This window comes from Ambystoma mexicanum, chromosome 3p (assembly GCF_040938575.1).
Source record: "Ambystoma mexicanum isolate Mex_15411 chromosome 3p, UKY_AmexF1_1, whole genome shotgun sequence".
NCBI classification, from domain to species: Eukaryota; Metazoa; Chordata; class Amphibia; order Caudata; family Ambystomatidae; genus Ambystoma; species Ambystoma mexicanum.
This window is the reverse complement of record NC_090925.1, coordinates 995,713,066-995,737,577: the sequence shown is the minus strand read 5'-3', so window position 1 is coordinate 995,737,577 and position 24,512 is coordinate 995,713,066. Positions and strand designations below refer to the sequence as shown.

At 47.2% G+C, this 24,512-nt stretch overlaps 1 protein-coding gene across 2 annotated transcripts in view; it reads left to right on the top strand.

The window, feature by feature from the left end:
* DHX35 (DEAH-box helicase 35) overlaps positions 1-24,512 on the top strand; it is a 2,070,470-nt gene that overhangs the window by 1,033,107 nt on the left and 1,012,851 nt on the right. For both annotated transcript variants that reach the window (XM_069652289.1, XM_069652288.1), the window contains 2 exons: positions 3,125-3,249; positions 21,532-21,586. In XM_069652289.1, the coding sequence (XP_069508390.1) occupies positions 3,125-3,249; positions 21,532-21,586 (180 nt within the window). The remainder of the gene's footprint in view (positions 1-3,124; positions 3,250-21,531; positions 21,587-24,512) is intronic.

Genomic DNA, 24,512 nt, shown 5'->3' with positions numbered 1-24,512 from the left:
TCGCGGGCTGTTTGCTTTTGCTCTTGACCACTCTCCCTGTCATCTTGCAAACTTGGTCCAGTATCCCCGATTACTTCGTCTGTGGTCCGGCAGCTCTATCACGCCGTGCCGCCAATCAGTGACTCCAGGCCCAGGTCATTATCCTTGGTGTGCCCGAACAGATTCAAGTGCACTGAGCTTGTCTTTGGGCGGGTTAGGTCTTCCCACGTTTTTAGTTGGCTTTGCTGTTTAGTCTGAAACTGCACCGTGCCAGAATACTTCGCCCAGCACGACTTGCCATGTGTTGATTGTTCCAAGTGACCATGGTTTGCTTGACAATGCTCCGCGGGTGGCTGCAGCCGTGGGCTCGGGGGATTGTCAATGTTTACTTGAAGCTTCACCGCTTTTTAACCGCTCCTGCGCCCTGCCATCATTCAGTGCGAGAGCCTTTCCTCCATGGGCAGGTCAACCCAGTATTGGCTGTGCGTGGCAAGGGGCTCCTCGTTGTTATGCCCATGTTGTTGTGCTTCCACCAGTGTGACCGCAGCGCTTCGTTTTAGTTATTTCAATGTTTGAGTTCGCCTACCGTGTAGGGACAATGTTCAGCAAGCCGCACTGCTCCTTTGTTCCGCTCGGTCTGACTCCCGATGCATCACTTAACTCAGCGAGCCTTAACCCAGCAGTCCTGCTCGCGTAGGTGCCTTCGTGTATTTTTGGAATGCCGGACGTGCATACTATGGACCTCTGTTCTTTATTAACACTGCACCGGCAGCTGTTCCTCGCACGGGTCATCAGCCACCTCTCCGCTCTTGGTCTGCAGCCCCGTGTCTCCGAAGTATCTTCACATGCGGGCAGCAGGGAGCCGCACGCACAATAGTCTTATGCGGCTGGGGGGGGGGCTGCGCGGGCTCCGGACACCGGTCTCCACCATTCCTCATATACGGCCTCCGCACTTGCAGCCTGGGTCCGCCCGTCACTCTGAGCCCCACAAGGCTACTCGCGACCCCGCTGCCACTCGTCGCTCAGCGTTCCCAGTGCAAAGATCCATGCGACCTCCCAGAGACAATGTTTCCTTATTCGTCTCGTGCTAGGGTCTATTCGGCTGATCTTGCTATCGCGGCTGCACCTCCATTGTTATCCGCCATTTTGGATACTTTGTTTCGGAGCTGCCGAGTGCTCCGATGTCAATTTCACCTATGCTGCTCTCACAATTAGTTCAGTTTTTGTAGTTGTAGCCGGGCATCTTATTCACACACTCGTGCTTACATTCTTGAAGCTGGTTGTTCATTTTTAAAGCATGTTCTTTCGAATCGATTCCGGATCATCGGAGCGGCTCTCTTAGGCGTGTCCTATTTCATGGCTAGTTAGCCAAGCCCCCCAAATACTTAACAGAATTATTAAGGTATTATGGCCTTCCTCCTCTTTGTCACCTGAGAGCCATTGGTAAGTAGAGGTTATGTGAGCTGCTGAGCAACATTGGTAAATGCTGTTGTGTGTTAATCATGTGTCTGACACTGTCAGGGGGGGGGGGTCAAGGTCCCCACTAAATCTGGGGTAGGCAGCCTGTCAGGTCAGAACCAGGGCCAGACCTGCCACAGCGAAGAGAAGCTGTGGATTTGTTGGGGAGGGCCCTGTCCCTGTCACCCCAGAATGCTTGAAACTGTACATGTACATTAGTGCCTCATTCTCTGCATGATACTGGTCAGCCTCTGTGCTGGTCAGGTCTATCTCTAATTTTTTAGGTAGTTCCCCCGTAGGCATGGATTTCAGAACTACCTGATGTATCATTACAAGTCCCAGGGACTAGAGCAACCAGCATGCACTAGACTCCTCAAGAATCTGGGATGGTTAATTAAAGGGGCGGTGGTGGAAGTGGCGCCTGTGGTGATTTACACAAGAGTAGGGCAGACCAGGGAACACTCTCAAAACCAAATTTGGACAGTGGCTCACTTCATCCAGGACAGACACCAAATGATACAGGAGACCGCATGGCAAGCTGTACCCAGATATAGGCTAGAAAAGGGGCTGATCTAAAGTCCACTTTGAAGATTTGCAGGGATATTCCATCACAGAAGGGAGAGGAAATCGGAGGAGTTGGGATTACCTTAAAAAGGGATTGACCCATGGTTGCAGCTAGTTTGAGTATCCATTGGAAGCATAGGCAACCTTCTATGCAGAAAGGGAAGGGCTATAAAAGGCTGGCAGAGTCGGTTGGCAGTAAGAGGTGTTCAGGTAAGGTAAGAGGTATCCCTGGGTGTGATTTAGTGACAAGGATACTATTTTCCTGGCTAGTTTATTGAGCAGGGCACTATATCCCATGGGCCAGTTTATTGAGGAGGGCACTATATTCTTGGGTCCGATAGAATGAGTAGGGCACCAGATCCCTGGGACAAGTACAGCAAACGGGACACTATATCCATGGAAAGTGAGTAGGGCACCATATTCCCAGAGGTGGTTGGAGGAGAGTAGAGCCAGGAATAGTGATAGGACAGGATTAAGAGGCAGGTGGGGAGTATAGACAGGAGAAGAGAGAGAGAAATGATAAGGCCAAGCGATGTTGATGGGTGGAGAGAGAGCTGCGAGATAGGATTTTTAGGGTGAAGAAGACTGGAAACAGGCGTTAAGAGTAGAGTGATTTTAAAGGTTGAAATAAGGTAATCCAGAAGAAAAGCATGCCAGGGCTGCCATACTACTCTACTTAGGTCAATTTGGAAGTCCTTGAAAGAGATGAAGAAAAAAGGTTACAGCCTTTAGGCCATCCGTAGGACCAGGGACAGGCTAGACAGCAGGGGTCAGCTGGCTATAGGGAATTAGATCTGTGACAAGAGTTTCTGAGAGTAGGAAGGTGGGAGCTTCCCCCGTCAAGGTTAGTTGAAAGCATGTTGAGACCACCCCTAGATTTGATGCTTTCTTGTATGGTTTCATTTTTAAAAAAAATGTTGGATTCATCTTGTGACTCATTGAGAACATTGTCAAATGTGCTTAAGGCAGAAGTTCAGATTTTAGGTTTTGTACATGTATCCCTGGTAACCAAAGGCAAATAATAGTAAAATGTTAGGTTGGTTTCTCTGCTTTTGTACTGCGGTGAATCACCACCATAGTCATTTCAAAACACTGTAAATAAATATGGTCTGTTCTCCAACAGAGGAAGATTTTGAGAAGCTCCCATTGTCAACTGTTCCAGAGATGCAGCGAAGTAATCTAGCCCCGGTCATCCTGCAGCTCAAAGCTTTGGGAATCGACAATGTGCTCCGCTTCCACTTCCTCTCTGTAAGTCTGTCTTCTTATTTGGTAATCTAAACTGTAAATCTCTTACTTCTTTTGTTTGTTCATGGTTCAAAGTGTGTGAGGACCTGTCCTCCAAACTTGGAGTCTGTAAATTATGCACATCCAAGCTCTGAACCCCTGCCTACCAATCTGCATTACTTTCGTCTGAGTCCCTTACTACTCCTTTGTCCCATCCCCTTTCCTCCATACTGTATGGGTTAACCCAATACAAAGAGAAAGATAACAAGCCGAAAACAGTTCTAAGTAAAATGGCCTCCTTAAAATGTAAAGATGATAGAATTTTAATAACAGAGAACTGTAATTGACACAACCAATGATGATGTTTTAGTAATGTTGTGTATGCATGAAAAAGTGAGCTCAGGCACAAGAATTTTTAGAAAGTACATTGTATTAATGGAATTTAGGATATAATGTGTACAAGCCAACACAGATGTTAGCCACTACAAATCAGAGGCTATGGCGGGAGATAGCCAAATTCCTCTCAGACTTGACAATTAACAGGCAGGCTTGCTTCAAAGCAGGGATAGCAGTGCCCAAAATGGTGGTGTAAGACCTAATGGAGTCCTTTGTGGCTCATATAGATGCAGCTGGTAGGACCATCTGTGTGGCTACTGACATAAGGTGTACAGTGTGGCTTAAAGCCACTAAATTCAATCTGGATGTGCAAGACTGCATCCTCAACCTCCTGTTCGAAGGAGGAGTCCTGTTCCACTCATCCACTGACAGAAGAGCTAGACAAGAAAAAGAAGAGCTCTCAGACAGCCATGTTTCTGGCTATACTTCAAGCCGGCACTGAAGAGGTTTGGTCGGGGTCAGCCGCGACCTGACAGAGGTCATACCTTTGGCAGGTTTAGGGTTTTCCAAGACCGCCGATCTAGGCAGCCAGACAGGTCCCCAGCCAACACTGGCGAACACAGCATAACGCTACACACAAGGGCTTCTTTCAGCCCCCCTCCCAGGCACCAGCCTCAGAGGGAAAGAAGCAATGACAGGGTCATTGGTGGGGGCCAGTCTTGCTCTCCACGCTCAGTCCTGGCAGGCTTAGTTTTGTGGACCCTTAGATACTATCTTTGGTGACTCAGGGCTTCTGCCTTCCTATACCTCAAGTTCCTCCCTTCTCCCCTCCCACAGATTGGGACACCATTTCTCCTTGCAGAGATCTGCTCTTTTGTCGGGAGCGAGGCAGTAGAGGAATTTGGTGTTCTAGTCTTGTATCTTCGCAACACAGAAGAAGAACCAGGCTGACCTGCGAGTGCTCCTAGATCTCTCCTTAAACCTTTATTTACCCCTCCATACGTTCAAAATGGTTACGCCAGCACTGATTGCGGAGTCTCTGTGTGGGGGAGACTGGACGTGCTCCCTGGATCTGAAGGATGCATACCTACAAGTTCCGATATGGCAACCCCACCGCTCCTTCCTGTGGTTTTTGGTCATTGGCTTCCACTTCCAATACAAGGTCTTTCCATTCGGGCTCAATTCAGCCCCTAGTGTCTTCATGAGAATCATGAACGTGGTGGCGGCACTACTCAGAGCAGAAGACCACTACGTGTACCTCGACGACTAGTTAGTTCGGGGGGAATCGCCAGCAGAGGTCAAGAACACAGCATCCATGCTGGTGGATACCCGGTACGAACTGGTGTTCTGCATCAACCTCATGAAGTCACAACTCCAGCCTACACAGTCCTTGACCTTCCTGGGTCGTAAATGGGATACAAAGTTTCAAAAGATATTTCCCACAGCAGAGAAAATAACAGCAATCAAAGCGGCTACAGGGCATTTCCTCATCAGATTGGTGACTCTGCCTGGTGGTACCAGCACTTGCTAGGGATCATGCCAGCCTGCCTCCTGGCCGTGCCACACACCAGACTCAAAAGGAGGAGGCTGCAAATGCATTTTTCAGCTTCATGGAGCCAGAAACTGGGTCACAAGCAGCATTAGTCACCATTCCAATGCATCTACACCAGGACTTGCTATGGTGGACGTTGGACACCAATCTTATGGCTACCAGACACTTCAAGCAGCCCCTGCAAACATACACCATTGCGACAGACTCCTCCCTTGAGGGGTGGGGAGCCACGCTGGACACCCACAGTGTGCATGGTCTATGGTTGAGGACCTTTTTTGAAATAGGGTTGAGAGAGGACCAGGGCGGCAGTCGCATCATTTGGCTCAAAATGATGGCCATATGGCTGGCCTTCAAAGCTTTCCCTTTGGTTATCAGCAACAGCCCCTTCTGCATTCAGACGGACAGCTCTACCTGCATGTACTACCTCAACAAACGGGGGGCACCAGGTCACTGCCCTTATGGAGGCTCATCATCGAAATATGGGAATGGGCCAAAGCCAACAGCATTTGGCTCTCTGCGATCCACCTTCCGTGGGAGTCCAACCTAGAGGCAGACAGACTCAGCAGACTGGGGGTCGACAACTACGAGTGGCAGCTGAACAAAGGGGTCCTAAGGGAGATCTTCAGCAGTTGGATTCAACCCCAAATAGACCGATACACCACCAAGCACAACAGTAGGTGTCACCAGTTTGCGTCCCGGATGGGACAAGGCGAGGGCTCGCTGTGGGATGCCTGGCAGCTTCAATGGGACAGGATTTGGGTTTATGCATTCCCACCAACTCTGCTTATCCACAGGGTCATCTGCAAGGTCAGAGAGAGACGCGTCAACTTTGCCTAATATTGATAGTGCCCTAGTGGCCTGCCAGACCATGGTTCTTGGAGCTCATACGTCTAGCGAATCAACCTCTGCTTCCACTTACAATGGGGGCGCATCCGCTTTTATCTCACAACAGGGGGGTGGGTGGGGCGGTATTGCACCCCTCTCCGGAGAGGTTAGCCCTAGCAGCCTGGTTCCTGAGCACATCACGTTGTGGCACCTCCTCTTGTCGAAGGGCAACTTAGAGATCATCCAGAAAGCAAGAAGCACTTCCACAAGGAAACAGTATAGGAGCAAATGGACCAGGTTCTGCTTCTGGGCTAAGGAAAGAGGCATAGACCCATTGAAATGTACTCTTGATCAGGTACTGTCCTTCTCCGTGTACCTGGCAGAGTCGGGGGGGTTCAGGTTGACAAATGCTGCATGTACCTGGCGGCCATAGGGGCATACAAAAACTCAGGAAGTAATGTCTTCTCCACCTACAATCCTGTGGTCAAAAGACATCTGGCGGAATTAACCAGGTCGTACCCACCTGTCAGACGCCCTCACCCGGTCTGGGACCTCAATGTGGTTTTAGGCGCCCTGGCGCATAAGCAGTTTGAACCCATGGCATTGGTAGACATCAGACTGGTCTCAATTAAAACAGCACTTCTGGTGGGCCTAACCTCTGCGCAGGATCAGTGAGATTCAGGCCCTTGTGGGATCGGAACCATAATACTACGTTCTGTCTGGACAAGGTGGTGCTCCGGACACCTCAGGCTTTTCTCCCGAAGGTGGTGTCTTAATATCACCTCAATGAGGAAATACGTCTTTCAACTTTCTAGCCAAATCTGAAAGAAGAGGCAGAAAGGTTGTTAGATTGTCTAGACGTCAGGAGAGCTTTAAAATTCTATCTGGACAGGACTAAGGGCTTCCGCAAGTCAGATGCTCTGTTCATCACATACAGCGGTTCAAAACCAGGTTGTCAGGCTTCAAAGGCCTCGATAGCCAGATGGATGCTAACTGCTATCCAGGAGGCCTAAAGGGAACAGCACATGAAGGGGCCGGAAAACATGCACACTCATGTGGTCAGAGCCAAGGCAATGGTGATGGCCTTCCAAAGGCATGTCCCATGGCAAACTATCAGCAGGGTGCCCACCTGGGCTACCTACTATGCTTTCTGCAGGCATTATTGTTAAGACGCCAGTGCCAGATTGGACGCTGCCTTCGGGCAAGCGGTTCTGAAGAACTTATTCTCTTAAAGGTTGGTAACGCCTCTCCCCCCTGGGACTTCATTCAGTGGCAATTGCGATTAAGTATGGAGGAAAGGGGACGGGACGTAGGAGTGATTACAAGTTACACACTGTATTGAATAACGTACTCCTAGTCCATAGTCCCCTTTCCTCGATACGTCCCACCATCCTACACCCTAAATGAGCAGGGTTGTTAGGCAGATGAATACAGCCGACGCGTCAAAGGGGACTGAGGTGTGGTGCCCGTGTGCATGAGTCAAGGGAGCACATGCTTTCGGGGGCCACACACTGCACGCATATAATTTTTAAAGGGGAAAGACAGTTTTTCTGGTGAAAACGTTTCTGTTCCCGTCCCTAGCGAGGGGCGCCCATAAAGTATGGAGGAAAGGGGACTATGGACTAGGAGTACGTTGGACACTACAGTGGGTAACTTGTAATGTCTTGCCTTACCTCGTTACTGCCATCCTGCTATATTTTGACAAACAGCCTGCAAGCACTACGATACCACCCTTTTTATTACCTTCACTTACAACCTGTACTACCTGTCTAGGATTTACTTGACTACCAGCAAATGAGCCATGATGTCAATTCCCTGGGTCCCTGACTTCCATTTTCTAAGGTTCTGGCTTTCTGAATGCTCATTGCAAAAACAATGTATGTATTCCTCTGCGCCAGCCTTTTTATTGGTATGGCCATTGGTATGCCCCAGTCTTCCTCACCAGTCCTCTTATTCCAGCTCCTAGACTTAGGCATCCTCTATTTGTTCAATGCTGCTTGCCTGTAATCCTCCAACGTTCTCTATGCACTAATGTCCTCTTAGGACTTTTCAGAGGACTGTGAAGATTGAAAGGAGGTTGTCGCCTCTCCCCCAGGGGGAGCCACTCGCTTTAGGACTAGGGAGGTGAGACTGCTTATGCTCAACACCCCTTAGGGGATAGAGTAAGTATGGGATCCCTCTGTTGGTGACCCCCTGTGCCCTTTGGGACAGGAAAACCCCAGAGACCGGCACAAGTTCCCATCCCTCCCTCCACCCTGATACTAGCACCTTTATGGGATATGTGTGAGCTAAGTTGTATGACAAGCCTATAACTCTTTTGGCTGATTCGGCTTCTGGCTCTAACCATCACTGGACCTACTGGAAAACTGATGCAGTGAATAGACCAACTCCTTGAAGGAGCGTTGTGGAGAGAACCAGTCAGAGGAGCAGCTTGGCAAAGCCTGCAGAGTTCATTTGAGCCAGAAGGCTCAGAGGGGGTGTGGCAAGTCAGAGAGAGAAAAGGCCAGACTGGGTGTCCCAGCTTGCCGTCTGCAGTGCAGCGAGGCACCCAGAATGAGGAACTGAAAGAACCTGGTTCAAAGACAGGAATGGAGAGGAACCTCTGAGCGTCTAGGCAGCGGCCGGAGGAGAAGTTGCAGTCTCATTCCGGCATGAAAGGGGCGGAAAGGGAGAGTCTCCAACACTGTGAGGGTGTTGAAGGAGACTGACGAGGAGGGGTCATTTGGTGGACGATAAAACAAGTTTAAAGGCTTTATTTATTTGTACATCATCAGTACATCTTGATATAAATATTGTCTGTGATATACATATTTGAAGAATCAGCATAAAGAAAGGGATTATCATCACATACCCTTTTAACAGTCTACATTTCACTAAGGACAATGATAGGATTTTCTAAACATTTTCCACCTCCCCAAACATAAAATCCGTAAACCCCAACCAAACACAAGTGTGGCAGAACACAGACCTACGAAGACACAGTTCCCATAGTATCTTCTATCCTATGAAGTTCTGACCTATCATGATCACAGTATTGAGAAGCCTTTAAGCACCACCAGTTTGTAAAACTGTTGTTCTCGTTCCCTGACGTGTTCATGAAAGGGGAGCCACACCTTGAGGAATTGTTGGTATGTTCCAATCGCTAATGCACATGTTTTTTCCATTTCTAGCACCTCCCCAATCTCGACCCACCACCAAGCCTAGTGTAGCCATGGCCCTCCTCCATTTTCCAACTCTGGGCCAACGTCATCCTGGCCGCAGCCAGTAGGTGTGTGATAAGAGCCGCCATTGTCCCACTCGCAGCATAAATATCCTCTACAATCGCACACAGGCGGATCACCTTCGGAACGTCTGGAAGTTGTACCCCCACTATATCTTAAATGTGTCCCAGGATTTCCTGCCAAAGAAATGCAGGCTCTTGGGCAGGATCCACCACTTTTGTCCCAGATCTATTTCCCTGCATCCAGCAAAGGGGCGAGAACTGTGTTCATTTTGTGTATCCGTTGTAGGGTTAAGTACCCCCTATACCAGATTTCATAGGCCGATTGCTTAATGGTCGTACATTTTGATGCCATATGGGCCCTCTTTCAAATCTGTTTCCATTTTCCTCCATAATTGCAGTGCCTAGGTCTCTTTCCAACCTATCATGTATGGCAGCCTTTCTTCCGACTCTGCCCTGTCACGCTGTCGGTAGAGCCGAGAGACACTCTACGCTACTATTCACTTCTGCATCGTCAATTCCAAACCCATTGGGCCCCTAAAACCCGCCTCCTTCACTACCTTCTGTGTGATCCAATGCCTTATCTGACTGTAATGGAATCTCTTTCCCCCACGTGAAATTTGTATTTACGTTCTTCAAACAGAAGTGGGACTCCCTACCAATAGCGATCCGACCGCCTAAGAGTGGCACATGCTCTCCCAGAAAAGTACTCCATCCCATGTGGAAATCAATGTTTTAACCCATGGTGCTGTAAGGCCTGAGTCCCGGGATTATTTTCTTCGATCCCATAGATTGATCCCAGTATCCCAGGGCGTTTTTGGTTGCCTCCAACAGTGGACCACCCGCCCCCCTCACTGTGTGTCTAACAAAATGCAGAGGCCCCAATGGAATAGATGTAGCTCTGTGCTCTATTCTGCAGAAACCCTTCTCCTGTTCTGTCTCCGACCAATATAACATGGGGGCAATCTGAGCTGCCACCACTTATCGCTTTATCTCAGGAACTCCCAATCCTCCAATCAATGGTGATCTAAAGAGAACAGCCTTAGTAACCCTCTGCTTTTTCTTATGCCAGATGAACGAGAGAATCTCCTTTTGCAATGAGTATCCTCCTCTTCACTGCTGGTATTTGAGTAAACCACGACAGCTGCTAGAAATGAATAAATAAATAAATAGATCCCACCTATTAAGGATTTTCATCCTTTGCCTCCCCAACGGGGTATATTTTCCCTGTAGATAGTTTTATAGTCCCTTGTCAGAGTGACCCCACAGATAATCAATTTCCTTAGCCTACCAGATCAATGGTAATCTGGTGCCTAAGTGCTCTATCACTTCTGAAATGTTTTGATTTGGTTTAATTGATAGTGAAGTCTGAGACTATTGCAAAGTCTTGTAACATCATCATGACTCTCATTAAGGTGTTCTCTCTCTATATAGCACCTTAATCCAAAGCGCTTTACAGAGCACATATTTACGTACAATATCACCAAACCGAAATTGGTACTCATTTATCGACCTTGGAAGGATGAAAGGCTAGGTTAGCCTTGCCGCGATTCAAACCTGCGACCTGCAGATCATGCTCAGATCGCAGCAGCGAGCGCTCAACCCGCTGAGCAATCTTGTGCACCTCGTCTTTGCCATCCACCCCCAGTATAGCCTGTTCCTGTCTGGTTATGGCTGCCAGTGTCCCATGGCTATGTCAAAGATTAACAGCGATAACCGGCATCCTTGGCACATATCACGACAAATCTTCACCTGGGTTGAGAGTTCCCGTTGACCATGAATTTCGTGGACCGGATTAGGAAATTGGCCATTACCATACATGTGAACTCTGGGCCACAACCAAACACCACCAGTGTTTGTCTTAGAAACCCCCAATCTAGGCTGTCATCTAGGGCTCAGAGAGTTTTTGCCCTGCTCTGGTCCCCCAGTCAATTACATCTATAGCTCATCTAATATTATCCTCCGTATGCCTGCCCCAAATAAACCCTGCCTGATCTATGTGGATCAAGTTGGGTAAGATCTTTGTCAGTCTGCTCGCCAAGATTTTGGCATAGATTTTAGCATCCCCGGTTAGCAGGGAGATGGGTCGGTAACTGGCACATTCCTTAGGATCTTTCCCTGGTTTGGTTATCAACAACGTTGTGAATATTCCCATGTCCTCTGACACTGCTTCAGTCTCCCTAATCCTGTTAAGCAACTTGGTAATGGGGTGTAAGAGCCATTCCCTAAACCTTTTATAATAGCCATTCCTGAAGCCATCTGGGCCCGGTGTTTTATTTGTCAGAGGCAGCTGATGGCCAAACCCACCTCTTCCACAGTGATCGGGCCTTCCAGATACCTCCTATCCTCCTCTGATATCTGGGGTATCCCTAACGTTCCGATATAATAAAATTGGAGTCTCTGGTCCTTATTCTCACTTTTCAGTAAGGCTGCATGAAATTATTCCATGCGCTCAAGTTTCTCCTCTTCAGCCTATCTCAATGTACCTGTGCTGTCCCATAACTGAGTTATATAATTTTGCGTCCTTTGATTCCTTCATTTTGCTACCAAGAAGCGGTTGGCTTTACTCCCTTTTGTATAATAAGATTGCTTTGTTTGTATTAGCATCTGAGCCGAGCAGTCTGCTAGATGAGCTTCTAATTGTGCCCTAATCTTCCACAGAGCCCGTAGTGATTTCAGGGTTTTATGTACATTTTCGGCTTCCCTCACTTTCCTTTCCAGGTCAACATGATGTACCTCTCTCCTCCATGTGCAGGCATCCACCTGTGCTATTATTTTCCCCGGAATACTGCCTTGCCTGCATCCCAGATCACTAGCCAATCTACATCTCCTCTATTATTTTCTCTGACATAGTTTTTGCTTACCGTTTCCATAAGTGCCCTAAGGGCAGTATCCCTGAGAATTATTTAGTTCAGTCGCCATTGCCTCTGATTTCTGACTAAGGGATTGTGGGATTCAATCTGAAGGATCACTGGTGCGTGATCCGTGAGCCACTGTACCCCAATTTCTATCACTAGGACCTGGGGAACCAGTGTAGCCGATATCAGGATCATATTGATCGTTGGGAAGCCCATGTATGCAACTGAATAGTGTGTGTAATCCTGTTTGGTGTGATGGAAGAACCTCTAAGTTTCAATTGGGCCTAAATCCATAAAAAGTTTCCCCAGGGCTTGTCGTAATCTATTATCATTGGTCGTGGGGGCTAACTTTTTGTCCAACCTAGGGTCCATGACACAATTGAAGTCACCTTTAATTACCACCTGTCCCTCACACCCAGCCCCTCAATTTCCAGAGTCGCATTGCCAAAAAATTGTCCTGTCATTCGTTGGGGTCATAGACTGAGACGAGTGTGAATAACGTATCTTCCAATGTCCCTTTGAGCAGCAAGAATCTCCCATCTGGGTCCCTATATAGAAAAACCTTCTTAAACCTTAGGTTCGTACCCAGCAGTAGCCCTACCCCTTTTTCTTTTTCCCCGCTAGAGGCATAATATTGTTGGGGGAATATTTTATGTTTCATGCAAACTTCATCTCTAGGAAGCAAGTGCGTCTCCTGTAGGAAGACTACCAATGCTTTGAATTCTACTAAACATCTCAATGTTGAACATTCAGGGTAATTATTTTCTTATCATCCATTCTCTAAGAACTGTAAAGCATCCTGTGTTATTACACCTTCCCACACTCTTCTGTCGCCCCATGGGTTCCTGATCATGCCACAAACAGACCCAAACTGCAAAAACCCTCCCCCAACAACCCTCTCTCCAACATTCCCGAATGTCCACATCTTAATTCTCCCAACTAGGACCCTGTATAGAATCCCAGGGGTCATTAGGCTCAATTCCGCTCCACCATCTGATCCCCCCTACCACTCTTAAACCCCCCCCTTCAAGTTTGATCAATATTGAATCACCCACCCATCCCATTCCACGACAACTGTGAAAATCCCAACACTCCAGTTTCCTCCCCTCCCTTTACCACTTTACACCTAATGCTCCAAATGTTACCCGTTAGGACGACCAGTACCCTCCAGGTATCCTTGGATATACGAGTCCCCCGCTCTCTTCCCTTAAGATAAGGATGCCCCTATTGCCATCTTTCTTTTTTGGAAGTCTGTGCCAGGTATTTTCCTGCTTCTCTGTCCGGTGAGACCTCATTTGAGTGTTGTATTTCATATTTCCCTATGAGGTCCACCATTTCTTCCTCTCTGGATATATGATATGGTTTGCCTTGATGGTCGAGCCTGAGTCCACATGGGAAGGTCCACATGTATCGGATGCCTCTCTCCTGCAGTCAGCGCGTCACCACGCGTAAGCGCTGCTGCTTTACCAACGGTGCCTGGGCCACGTGCTGGAATAATAAGTTGGGAGAGTCTCAGAATTTGACAGGCTCCTGCCTCCTTGCATCCTGCATAATTCTGTCTTCAGTCTAAAAGAGGTGGTCCCTGGAAAGCACATCCGGGATTACATTTTTCTTTTGTTGGTAGGAGGTGTAGACTCTATGCGTGCGGTCTAGTATTATGTTTACGCTCTCAGAATCCTTTTAGCAAGTGTTGAAACAAGGCTAGCACATATTCATTCAGATCTTTGTCTGAGACAGCCACTTGTATCCCCCGCAGTCTGATGTTATTTCTTCTGGATCTGTTTTCAGCATCCTCTTGCTTCTTCACAACCCATTCTATTTGTTGTTCTAAAGATTCCATTCTTTTGGCCAGTCCTCTTGCTTATGGCCCTATTCACACCGGGTCCTTTCCGTTTCATCCACCCATTTTTCTACTGCCAGCATTTGCTTATTGAGATCAGTAATTGATTTAATTAGATTGACCACACAGTCTTTTATTTCTTTTTTGATCTCCGCATACATTTCTTGGAGATGTGATTTTTCTCGTGGATGCGTCGTCTACATCTAACTGTATAGCTGGGTTCGGGCGTGAGTGGATCTGTGCTGCCGTCTGTTGGATTTGCTTTGTCGCATCTTGTCCTTGAATCATAGTTTTAAAGTTTCTAGAGTGGGGGCCTTTTTTGTTTACTTGGCTGTTTGGCCATTTTCCTTTAACTTTGGAGTCCCTTCCTCTGAGGTTGTGTTCCCTTCAGTCTTCCCGCCACCACTCACCATTTGGTTACCTCACACTTCTCCGACACTGCCACTCCATTCCTCGGTAGGCTAAGCTTTCTCCTTTGAAAGGAGGCGGTCCCCAGTCTCTTGGGTTCACCCTGTGAGCGGGATGGCATACACCATAGGGCCCGGTCTCCTGCGCCTGTTGTCCAACGGGGTTATGACTTGTCTCCCCACCTCACCGCTGTTTAAGATCGCCTGCAGTCAGGCCCAGACTATGTGCCCACCAGGGCTTATCCACTGTTCAGTGGTAACCCCACTTCCCCCAACCAATCTTGTGCAGAGCTGCCAGCTCGCCACTCAACAGCTCCTCTCAGCAAGGAAGGGGGTGGAAAGTCGCTCCCTTGCTCCCTCATAGGTCAGGTTCCTTAATATTTGCTGTTTTTATGGATCCCACAACCCTTTGCCTTGTCTACCGGGCACCCCACTTCACCCAGCACCTCTTCTCCATGGGCTGGACCTTCGCCAACCCGAGGCGAGAATGGGCCCAGGGGCAGCGCGGCTAGGGCCAGTCTCCCTTACCTCGGGCACCTCGAGGATATACTAGTGTTCGGGGAACCCAGCGGGCCCTTACATTGAAGTGCAAGGTTGTCAGTCATGGTCACTGTATAGGGTAGTGGCACGTCACTTTATTGAAGAGTTTCTTCCTTTATTGCCAAGGTGTGCACTGCCTAATTGCCTTCTGCCTGTTGCCTCATGAAGCCATGTGATCCCGGTGTTTTCGCTTATGAGCGGATAGTGTCCATCCAGCAGTGAACACAAGGATGGGGCGCTCACACTGCTGATCCAACTCGGGCCGATTGCCATGCCAAAATGATGCTCGCCCCCAACTCTCCGCTGAGGAGGGCATCTGTCCTCACCTGGCCAGAGCTCTGGTGCAGACCACGTTGGCTTCTGCTTTCGGACCTTGCAGAATCCGAGGCCGCCTCTGAAGCCGCTGTGCGCTGCTTTTAACTTGCACCACCTTGCCTATCATGCGGGAGGAACCCGAGGTCACCTTCAGGTTTAGGCTGCAGGCTTTTTTTAGTGGCAGGGAATTAGTGGCTTCCTCCCTGCCGACTCTTGTGTCATCAGGTTGTCGGGTAGTGATGCACCCGCCATTTTGTCTGTTGTACGAGCACATTTCCCACGGCTCATTCTTTGTGATTCAGCGTCGGAACTCGATCAAACTTTCAGGGGTTATGCCACAAACTCTGATTCCTCTCTGTGCATTTTGGAGTGATTTGCTCTGGTTTTAGGAGGTATTCAGGGCCATGGATAGTTATGTGCTCAGGAGCTCACCAAGGATTCATCCAGGATCCTTCACAGCTGGCCTTGCCCCAGTCTATACACTTTTGTGTAACTCAAAAAAACCCATCTCTCCCTAATTCTAAGGGACTTGCCATGCCTCAACCTAGGAAAACCTTAGTGAGCTGTCAGAATGTCTGTCAAAAATAAATGTCCTCTGTCAAAAACCAACTGATATAACACTATAAACTCAAGTCTTTAACTAATTAAAGTGGGTTTCCTTCACACGGAGAATGAATCCCTTCTCCTGGCTGCTTCAGTCTTCTAGTAGAAGTAACTCGTTCAATGTTCTATCAGAAGGGACCATGGTAATGACTCCCTTCTGCTGGTTCCCCTATGAACGTTCTTCACAGTGGTCTTTAAGGACTTGCAGAAAACTTGGATTCATCTCTTTAACTCCTTCAGGGAGTAGACAAACTCAGCCTTATTTGGTTTCCATTTAACACTCAGATATAGGGAATCCTGGAAGAGCTATCCATCATCAGTCTTGTATGTCTCTCCACTAGTTTTTACATAGTAATGAGGGGATTGTTTCGCAAAGCTCTGGGACTTTCCAATGATGTTTGTTGGGCAACAGCGATCAGGGAAGCAACTCCTGAGGCCCTCTGTTTTAACAGAGGTATTTGGTGAATCACTGCGATGAAGAAGATGGCTCCCGATATACTCTGCTTGGGCAGTGGTATTGGGCTGACCACTTTTACGAGGGATTTACTCTGCAACAGTATTGTCCCTTTTTATAATGATCCACCAAAAGCTGGGACGAGGGAGATTTTTAAGACCCTTACCAGTTCTTGACAGCTCCCGCCACCTGTGGTTTTCCCCGGGTAGCTTACCAGTTCTTCCTGAGGTTTGATGTCAGCCTCGTTATTCAGGACCCCGCCCGCATCCTCCTTGTTTCTGTCTGCCTCTTGCAATCCCCTCTGCTGGGTTATGGTTCTCGCAGTGGTTCCTATTATGCCAACACAGCTCTGCAGGGTTTTAAGTCCTCCGCTGTCTGCGCTGTTTCCATACCACATGGTCCACCTTGCCCAGGTCGCGCTACCCAGGTCTTTTCTCCAGCTTGCTCAGAGGCTGACTCTTGCAGACCTGCACAGGACTCTCCGCCGGCATCCCTCCACTGCTGCCAGAGTCCTACCATAAACTTCTGCTTCTCGTGGTTTGAAACTCCAAGGCTTTATACCTGGCTCCCCTTCTGCTGCTTCTTCCAGCTCGGCTCTGCGGTAGGCTGGTGGTCTCTGTGTTGTTTCTGGAGCCCACGGATCACCTTTCTAGGGTCATGCCACCACCAAGTGACTCAGTTCACTACCGGCCCCCAGGACGCTCCAGCCACGCCCTGGTCTTCTAATCCCCCTTCCTTGAGAGATGTGACTGCTTCAGCTGCAGCGTTCCAAGTTTGATCTTCCCGGGTCTCGTTTGCGTACGTCTGGCTTCCACGGTGAGATATCCATAGTCTGTTCTTGCTCTCTACTTCATACTGTTACCTCTGCTCTGGCATAACGCCAACACCATTTGAAAAGGAAAAGAGAGACCTGCTGGAGCCTGGGGCGGAATTCCAGCACTCCATCTTTATATATAAAGCTGAATGTATGCATGTGTGTATGTTTGTCCGGCTATAAAAATCCACACTGTTGAACCATATCTACCAAATTTTGCATGGATTCCCCATTTGTCTGGGGCAAGATCGTAGTCTATCTTTGGATGCAAAGAATTCACTCCGTAGACACCCTCATTTACAGATGCTCAACCCGATTCACTACAGTAGGTACTAGAAGGAGGCAACATTTTGAAAAGTGAAGCAAAATGTTCTGTGTTGGATATTCCTTTGAAATGTATTACTACTGTATACAGTTCGAAAGTGTTTATTAAAGCATTTTTAAAGGGAATTGCAAAGTTAATTAAAACTTTTTTTACTACGCCACTCCTAATAAGGGAGATGACAAGGTTACAGTTTACCCCATTCACAAGAAGAGAGCAAAATCAATCTTTCTTGGGCATTTTCTCAAATGTGCTGAAGCCATTGAGTGACTGAAACATGTCACACAAAAAACGAACATCACTTGGAAAAGCTCCATCTAGTGCAAAGCGAAAATCAATATCAAGTGCTTTCGAAACACAACAACAAACAGCAGCATGACTTGCCAACCAGAGGACAAGAGCAACTTTCTCCAGGGCAAATGAGATACCAAAGCAAACTGAAGCAAGACTTGCTGACATGAGGACAAGAGCAACATCCTCCAGGGCACGAGACACCAGAGCAAACTGAAGCAAGACTTGCCGACAAGAGCAACATCCTCCAGGGCACATGAGACACCACTCGATCAGAACACGGGCAAAACGGGGTCCTCAGCTAGTGAACTATATATACTGGAACAAGGTTCTATGGTAATGAGTCAAAGGGGTAGGAGAGGGTCAGAAGCCATCAGCCATCCCTCTCCTTGGGCAGTTCTGCAAAACATATCGTGGTTGCTTTTATTTTCATTTTTACAAGATATTGAAAGCAACTTGTTTAGATTAGGATTTCCGGACAGAGGACTTTATTTATGTTTATACATCCTGACAAGCACCCTTTTTGTTTCTGATTAGAGTAGGTAGGGCTTAGAATCCCAGGTTTAGAGACATATAAGGCCTTTTAAAAAGAATAAGTGTTGAAAATAATAATCATTGACATTTTTAAGAACCTGGAGAAGCCCCAGGCCCAAGTAAAAAAGTAGACCCTACGGCTGAGGACTGCAAATCAGTCCAGAGAGCTTTTGCAAAATAAAATGAGCACAGCGCAGGCCAGTATTGCTGACAACTTGGAGAAACACTTGTCTATTTCTGCGTTTATAGCTGCAGGGATATCACAGCATATACATACACCTTTGTTCTTCTTTGAAGCGATTTCCAGAGAAGAATTGGAAAAAGTTGTCAAGAAAATGCACCCTATCACATATGCAGGGGATGTTATCCCTTCAAAAATTGTTTTGGAACATAGGGACTTTTTCACCCCTTTTCTGATTAGTTTTGCTAATGCAGCATTTGCAACTAGCCATGTGCCAGATTTGTTGAAAAAGGTGATTGTTACAACTTTGCTAAAGAAACCTGGGCAAGATTATAAAATCTGTAGTAACTTGAGACCCATAACGAATGTGCCCTTCTTAATAAAAACAATAGATAAATTGGCGACCACACAGCTCTAGGAGTATGTGGAAAATAAGATTCTTCACCTCAGGCAATCGGGTTTTAGGCCATCACATGGCACAGAAAGCATGCTCTTGGACCTACAGGCAGAAATGCTTGATATTGTGGGCAGGAGCAAAATGGGGCTGCTGATTTTATTACTCATCAGCAGCCTTCGATCTCGTGGATCACGAGAAACTGCTTACTAATCTTGTGGACCATAGTGGCTGCTCCAGTGGAGCGATTGACTGGATCGATTCCTTTCTTCGTGACAAGAAGTCCAGAATAGTCTGGGGCAATGCATGCTCCAAGCCGGAACTGATTAACTGCGGTGTTCCGTAAAGAGCATGCCTCTCCCTGGTTCTATTTAATATCTTCTGCCGCACTCACTGTGACCTTCTGGATTACCTAAGTGTGCGATTTTCGAATTATAGAGAGGATTCCCAGCTCATCATGGAGCTGAGTGGGAAGTATGAGAAAGACCTGGAGAGTGTTGAACAAATCTACAAATCCATCAAAATGTGGATGACAATAAACAGACTTTGGGCCTCATCAACACTTTGGCAGTAACCCTTAAATCCGGCGGTAGCGCTATTACCGCCGGATTTAAGGGTCCGCCAAATCAGGACTTCGGCGGGGGGAAATCCACCGAAAATTCATGCTCATACCGCCGGCGTGAAATTTCCCCATTGAGCCCAATGGGGAATGGGGCATTCCCGAATGGGCTCAATGGGGAATGGGGATTAACATTACCGTCAAACTCGTGATCCGGCGCTATTAGCAGCGGGGGATTTCGGCGGTAGGGCAGATAGCGCCGGCGCTAATGGCGCCGGCATTACCGCCCAAGTCGTGATGAGGCCCTTTGTCTTAATTCAGCCAAAACCGATTTCCTGGTCTTTGGTTCTACGCACTCACGTGCAAAATTAGCTATACAGTACGAAGGCTTCACCGTAGACGGACATTATATAAAAACAGCATCTAAGGTAAAAACCCTAGTGGTTATCTTGGAGCCATCCCTTGGAGCGGAAGCCCACGTAAGCAGTATTGTGAGTACACCTCAATACCATCTAAGACTGCTTAGATTGGTAAAGCCTTGTGTTTCCTTGGCAAACTGTACTACACTGGTTCGAACCGTTATAATGCCCAGGCTCTACTACTGTAGTGCACTTCTGGCTGGTGCAGGTAAGGGCTGCATCATAAAGCTCCAGACACTTCCAAACGATGCAGTCCAGCTTATTAAAGGCACAGCAAGAAAAGGGACCCGGTGTCTGTGCATAGGAGGGAGCTGCACTGGTTGCCAGTAGAGGCCAGCATATGTTTTAAGATAAGTACCATTGTGCATAAATGCCTACATGGACAAGCACCAGAATACCTGAAAGAGCGCCTGATCTTGGAGAAACAGGTTAGAGTTACTCAGTCTAAGGATTCGATGCACCTGACTCAACCTAGATGCAAGCGAGTCTGAGGCAATGGAGGCTCTTTTGTGGTTCAGGCGGGGCTGATCTGGAATAAGCTTCTTGCTGAAATGCACATGGAAGAACCGCATCGCCTTTAGAAAACGTCTTAAAACGTTACTGTTCCTTTACATTGCAAGTTATCCCTGTTTGTTATACCGTTTTGCCCTGATGCCTGTGGGCTGCTGCGCATTATAAAGAAATGAACATAAACATACCTCCTTGTCCTTCTCCTAATTCTAAGCTACCACAGATCCCATACCACCTTGCATGAATGCTCCCATTAGTACCTTATGTAGACGTGACACAATACTCCATAATCCCCTCAATTATTGTTTTTGTAGAAATCTCCCAAATTGCTTGTCACAGAAGCATTTGTGTGTTCACTTCCCTTAAAAGCTCTCTGACAACCAACCACATGGTGCTCCCACAATCACCATATTTTATAATGTCACCAGCTCAAGCAAAACATGCCCATGCATCAGCCTTGTCGAAATCCCTTTCTTTTCTGACTCAACGGTACTGACATACTGCACCATAGATCCTTGCATCCATCTGGGTGCTGACAACTGATAATTCTGCCTTGCACTGCCATGTCTACCTTGATATTATTTGGTGGGCAACCACCTTTCCTCTCACAGTTGTTCTGAATGTATAACGACTCTCTACACTGGCTGTCTTTGATGACTCACGTGAGCTTTGATGACAACTTGGGTCCTTGCCTGGCCTCTTCTCCCTATATACCATATAAAAGAATAAAGTCCAATAAAATGTACTTAATAATTTTGGCTGCGTTTTATCTGCAACCTGTCCTCAGACCTGCAAAATGACCCCGAACGCTCTAGACCTCTTTTCCTGACCCTGACTTCCCTGCTGGAATATTGTTCCTGTGTTTTCACCCTGCATGCTCTAGATTGGTGTCATGTGAAACACATTCTTCTTTGTTTTCCTACTCAAGCCCAGCTGCTATTTTTAATGCCCGGAGTGAGACTGGTTAAAAAGCAAAAGCTGACTTCTAGCCTGAATGTACTAGACTGCCTTTCTTCCCTGACTAAATTAACTATCATCTTGTGCATGTTTTACCAAATTGTTGTATGACTGCTGTCAGCTAGTACAAGTTAGCCTGTTCTCCACCTTTCCCTTTATTGTCCTCTTTTTATGCTCTTTATTTGGACTGGTTAGTCACCCTTTTTTGCACATCCACAATGCCAAGACATGGCTTATTTAAAAATGCATCTCTGCATGGAGGACATAGATTGCACTAAATAATTCCTCAATGGTATGTCTACTATGCTTGCTGGCGTGACAGAGTAAACACCTATATCTAATTAATGCTCTATTGAAGACTTTATTTCCTTTCAGCCTCCGCCGGCCCAGTCAATGATTCAAGCACTAGAATTGCTGTATGCACTTGGAGGTAAGGAGGCTAATGGTTCAGTCATTCTCATGCAAAATTTAGTGCCTTTGCAAGCCTTTCAGAATGGGATGGTTCACATGTTTCTAAACGAGTACCGATGACCACTGATCTCTTCCAATGTTACAGTAAATTATAAATGTATCACCATATGGTATATGCTGGGATAGGTCTTTGAATATCACCTACTACCTGACAGCACTCTTCAGTAAAAGAGAAGGCAGACATCTTTTGGTTTCCCTATTTTTTCAAATAATATTTGCATTTAACAACGTAGCTAAAAGTACAAATTTGATTAATGATTCACAAACAGTCATCGCCCGATTGATGCTTCTTGCATGCTTTTCCTTTTGCGGAAAACCCATTCCTGCATTTCTAGTCTTACATGGCTTGATCCATTCAATTTCTAGTGTCGGCCAACTGCAATCGTTTGAGGTGCAGTTGAATAACACCCTGTCTCTGTTTATTTATATATTTTTCTCATCCTCCCCTTCCAGTCGTTTCTGGGCTTGGCGTTTGTAAAAAGGATAGGATGAACTCCCAATCACCTGACTTACAAACAGTCCCAATGTCTTGAATCTCTTAACTGAAAGATATCTGCTTTCTTGACTCCTCTGCTCGGTGCTGATTATTCCTCCTCAGACCACTCTCTCATCTACTCTACCAACTCATGGACTCCTTCACTCTCAACCCCCATCAAAATTCACCAAATATCCAGCCTTCTTTTAAGGACACTATCTCGATCTCATCTGAAAATCCCACCAAACACTCCCTCTCCCACTTAACCATTCTGTCGAGCTCTCATTCAAAGACTTCAACACTGCATTGGCTAGCCACTCGACTATCTCTGTACACATCGCTGCTTCACCACCTCTTCCATTTTTGGGTCTCCCATCCATCCATCCATCCATCCATCCATCCATCCATCCATCCAGCAGCTGAGGGCTACTCTGCGTCTGCACGTATGCAATAGGCTCAAACCTCTTTCAACTACTCTCATGCTTACAAATACTCTCTCCTTGCCCTAACTACTGCCGTTGACTCTCCTAAACCCTTCAACTACATAGACCTCATATCCTCTCTGGCCATTGAAAGATGTCCATCACTCTGCAGGCCATTCCTTCACCCCAAGAAAACCCTCCACATCCTCCTCACTCTCGACTGATGGCTTTCCCTCCTATAGCTACAAAATAACTGGAATGCATGGAACGCAGTGAACCCCTTTATCATACCCGCCCCGCCCTCTTTCTCCCCACAACCCTCTATACCCAGTTTCTATGGTCTTTTTCACTTCTGTCATACCGCCCCACCTGAGCCTATAACAACACTTCACTCAGCCAATTCATCCTGCACTACTATTGATACCTTTGCACCTCATACAATCAAAAAGCTTTCACATCTCCCCTCCACTTCCCTAGTCCCTCTCCCCATTCTGTCTCTCTCTCTCTCTTTCACCGGGTTTCTTCCTAGCCTGCGATTAAAAAAAATAGCCAAGGGCATGCCCATTTAAAAAAAGCACTGCTGACTATTTTTTTAGTCCTGCCCCTATTCTACCACACACATTCTTGAGTTTTCTTCAACAGTGTTAACTAGCTTGAGGTAGAGGTACTATGCAACTCCCTCCAATTTGTAGTTCAGAGTAAACGCTCTACTGAAGCTGCTCTTACCCATGTTTCAACCTTCAGACCCCTTCTCATCACTATTATCTCTTCGCCACCTTCACTCTACTAACTATCTCTACTGCCTTGTTCTCTGTGGGTAATCCCTCCCTCCAAAGACTTTCATCCTTTGGCTTGAAGGTCACTGTACTTGACTGTGTTCTCTTCGACAGCGAGATTCAACTCAATCCTTTAATCACGCTCACCACCACAACTAGGATGTACCTTCTAAACATTAGTAAGATCTGTTCAATGGATTGCTTTTCGCCTGCAGATTCCTCAACTGATAGATATCCTCATTCAGCTCTGCTGCTCATAAACTTTTTCGACGGGGGCATAGTGGACCTTGACTAGGCCGTTGACCCATCTTGCTCGGTGCTCGATCGTCCACTCTGGACGTGACGGCAGGCGTCGTATGAATACACGTAAAAATGCCCCATGTTTCAGTTCCTTTTTTCCATGTGCTTGCATGCTGCATCGGGAACACGAGTCTTCAGTCGATGTTTCTTGACAAAACATCTATTTTCTTCAAAACCTCGACCGCAATGTCGACTCACCGGATTTCGGGCTTCAAGGGATGCACCAAATGACAGTCCAAAATTTCGATGACCGAACCCCATGACATTTGTCTGTGATGCTTGGGTATGGGTCACTACAAAGAGGCCTGTGCATCGTGCTAAAAAATGCAGTACAAATCCCTACAGGAGAGAGCCGCAAAATTTGCTTTGTGCCGGCTGTCTTCTAAATCGCTGACGTGGTCACTCGTCCGGTCTTCCAAGGCCGAGATGGAGGAGTCCACCCCGAAAAGGGGAAAGAAAAGCATCGGCGGAAAACTAAGAGTAGGTCACATTCGAAAAGCCATTCTTCGTCATCTGCCTTGTGAAAGAAGCAATGTCAATGCCATCGACGAGGATAGCTCATCCTCAGAAAGAGGTAAGTCCTCGGCGGTGCCGACCACTCGCGAAGCGTGGGAAAGTTTCAAGTTTGAAATGCTTGAAATGTTTCATAATCAAGCTACTGGAGGTGCGGTTCCGCCAAAAACCGTCCTATCGTCGTCCGCGGGGGAAACCCTTGATGCCGACTGTCGACCATGATTCCTTCTTGCCATTGTCAAGGTCAGGATTCTTAGATTCCATGCGGTCGATCGTTGGCATCGACCAGCTCGATGGCCATGGGGAAGTTGACCCAATCTATTCTAGCACTGGTGGTGTCGATTACTTAGACGACCAAGCCGATTTATTAGCTCTAGCCCAGGGATTACAAAATGCCAG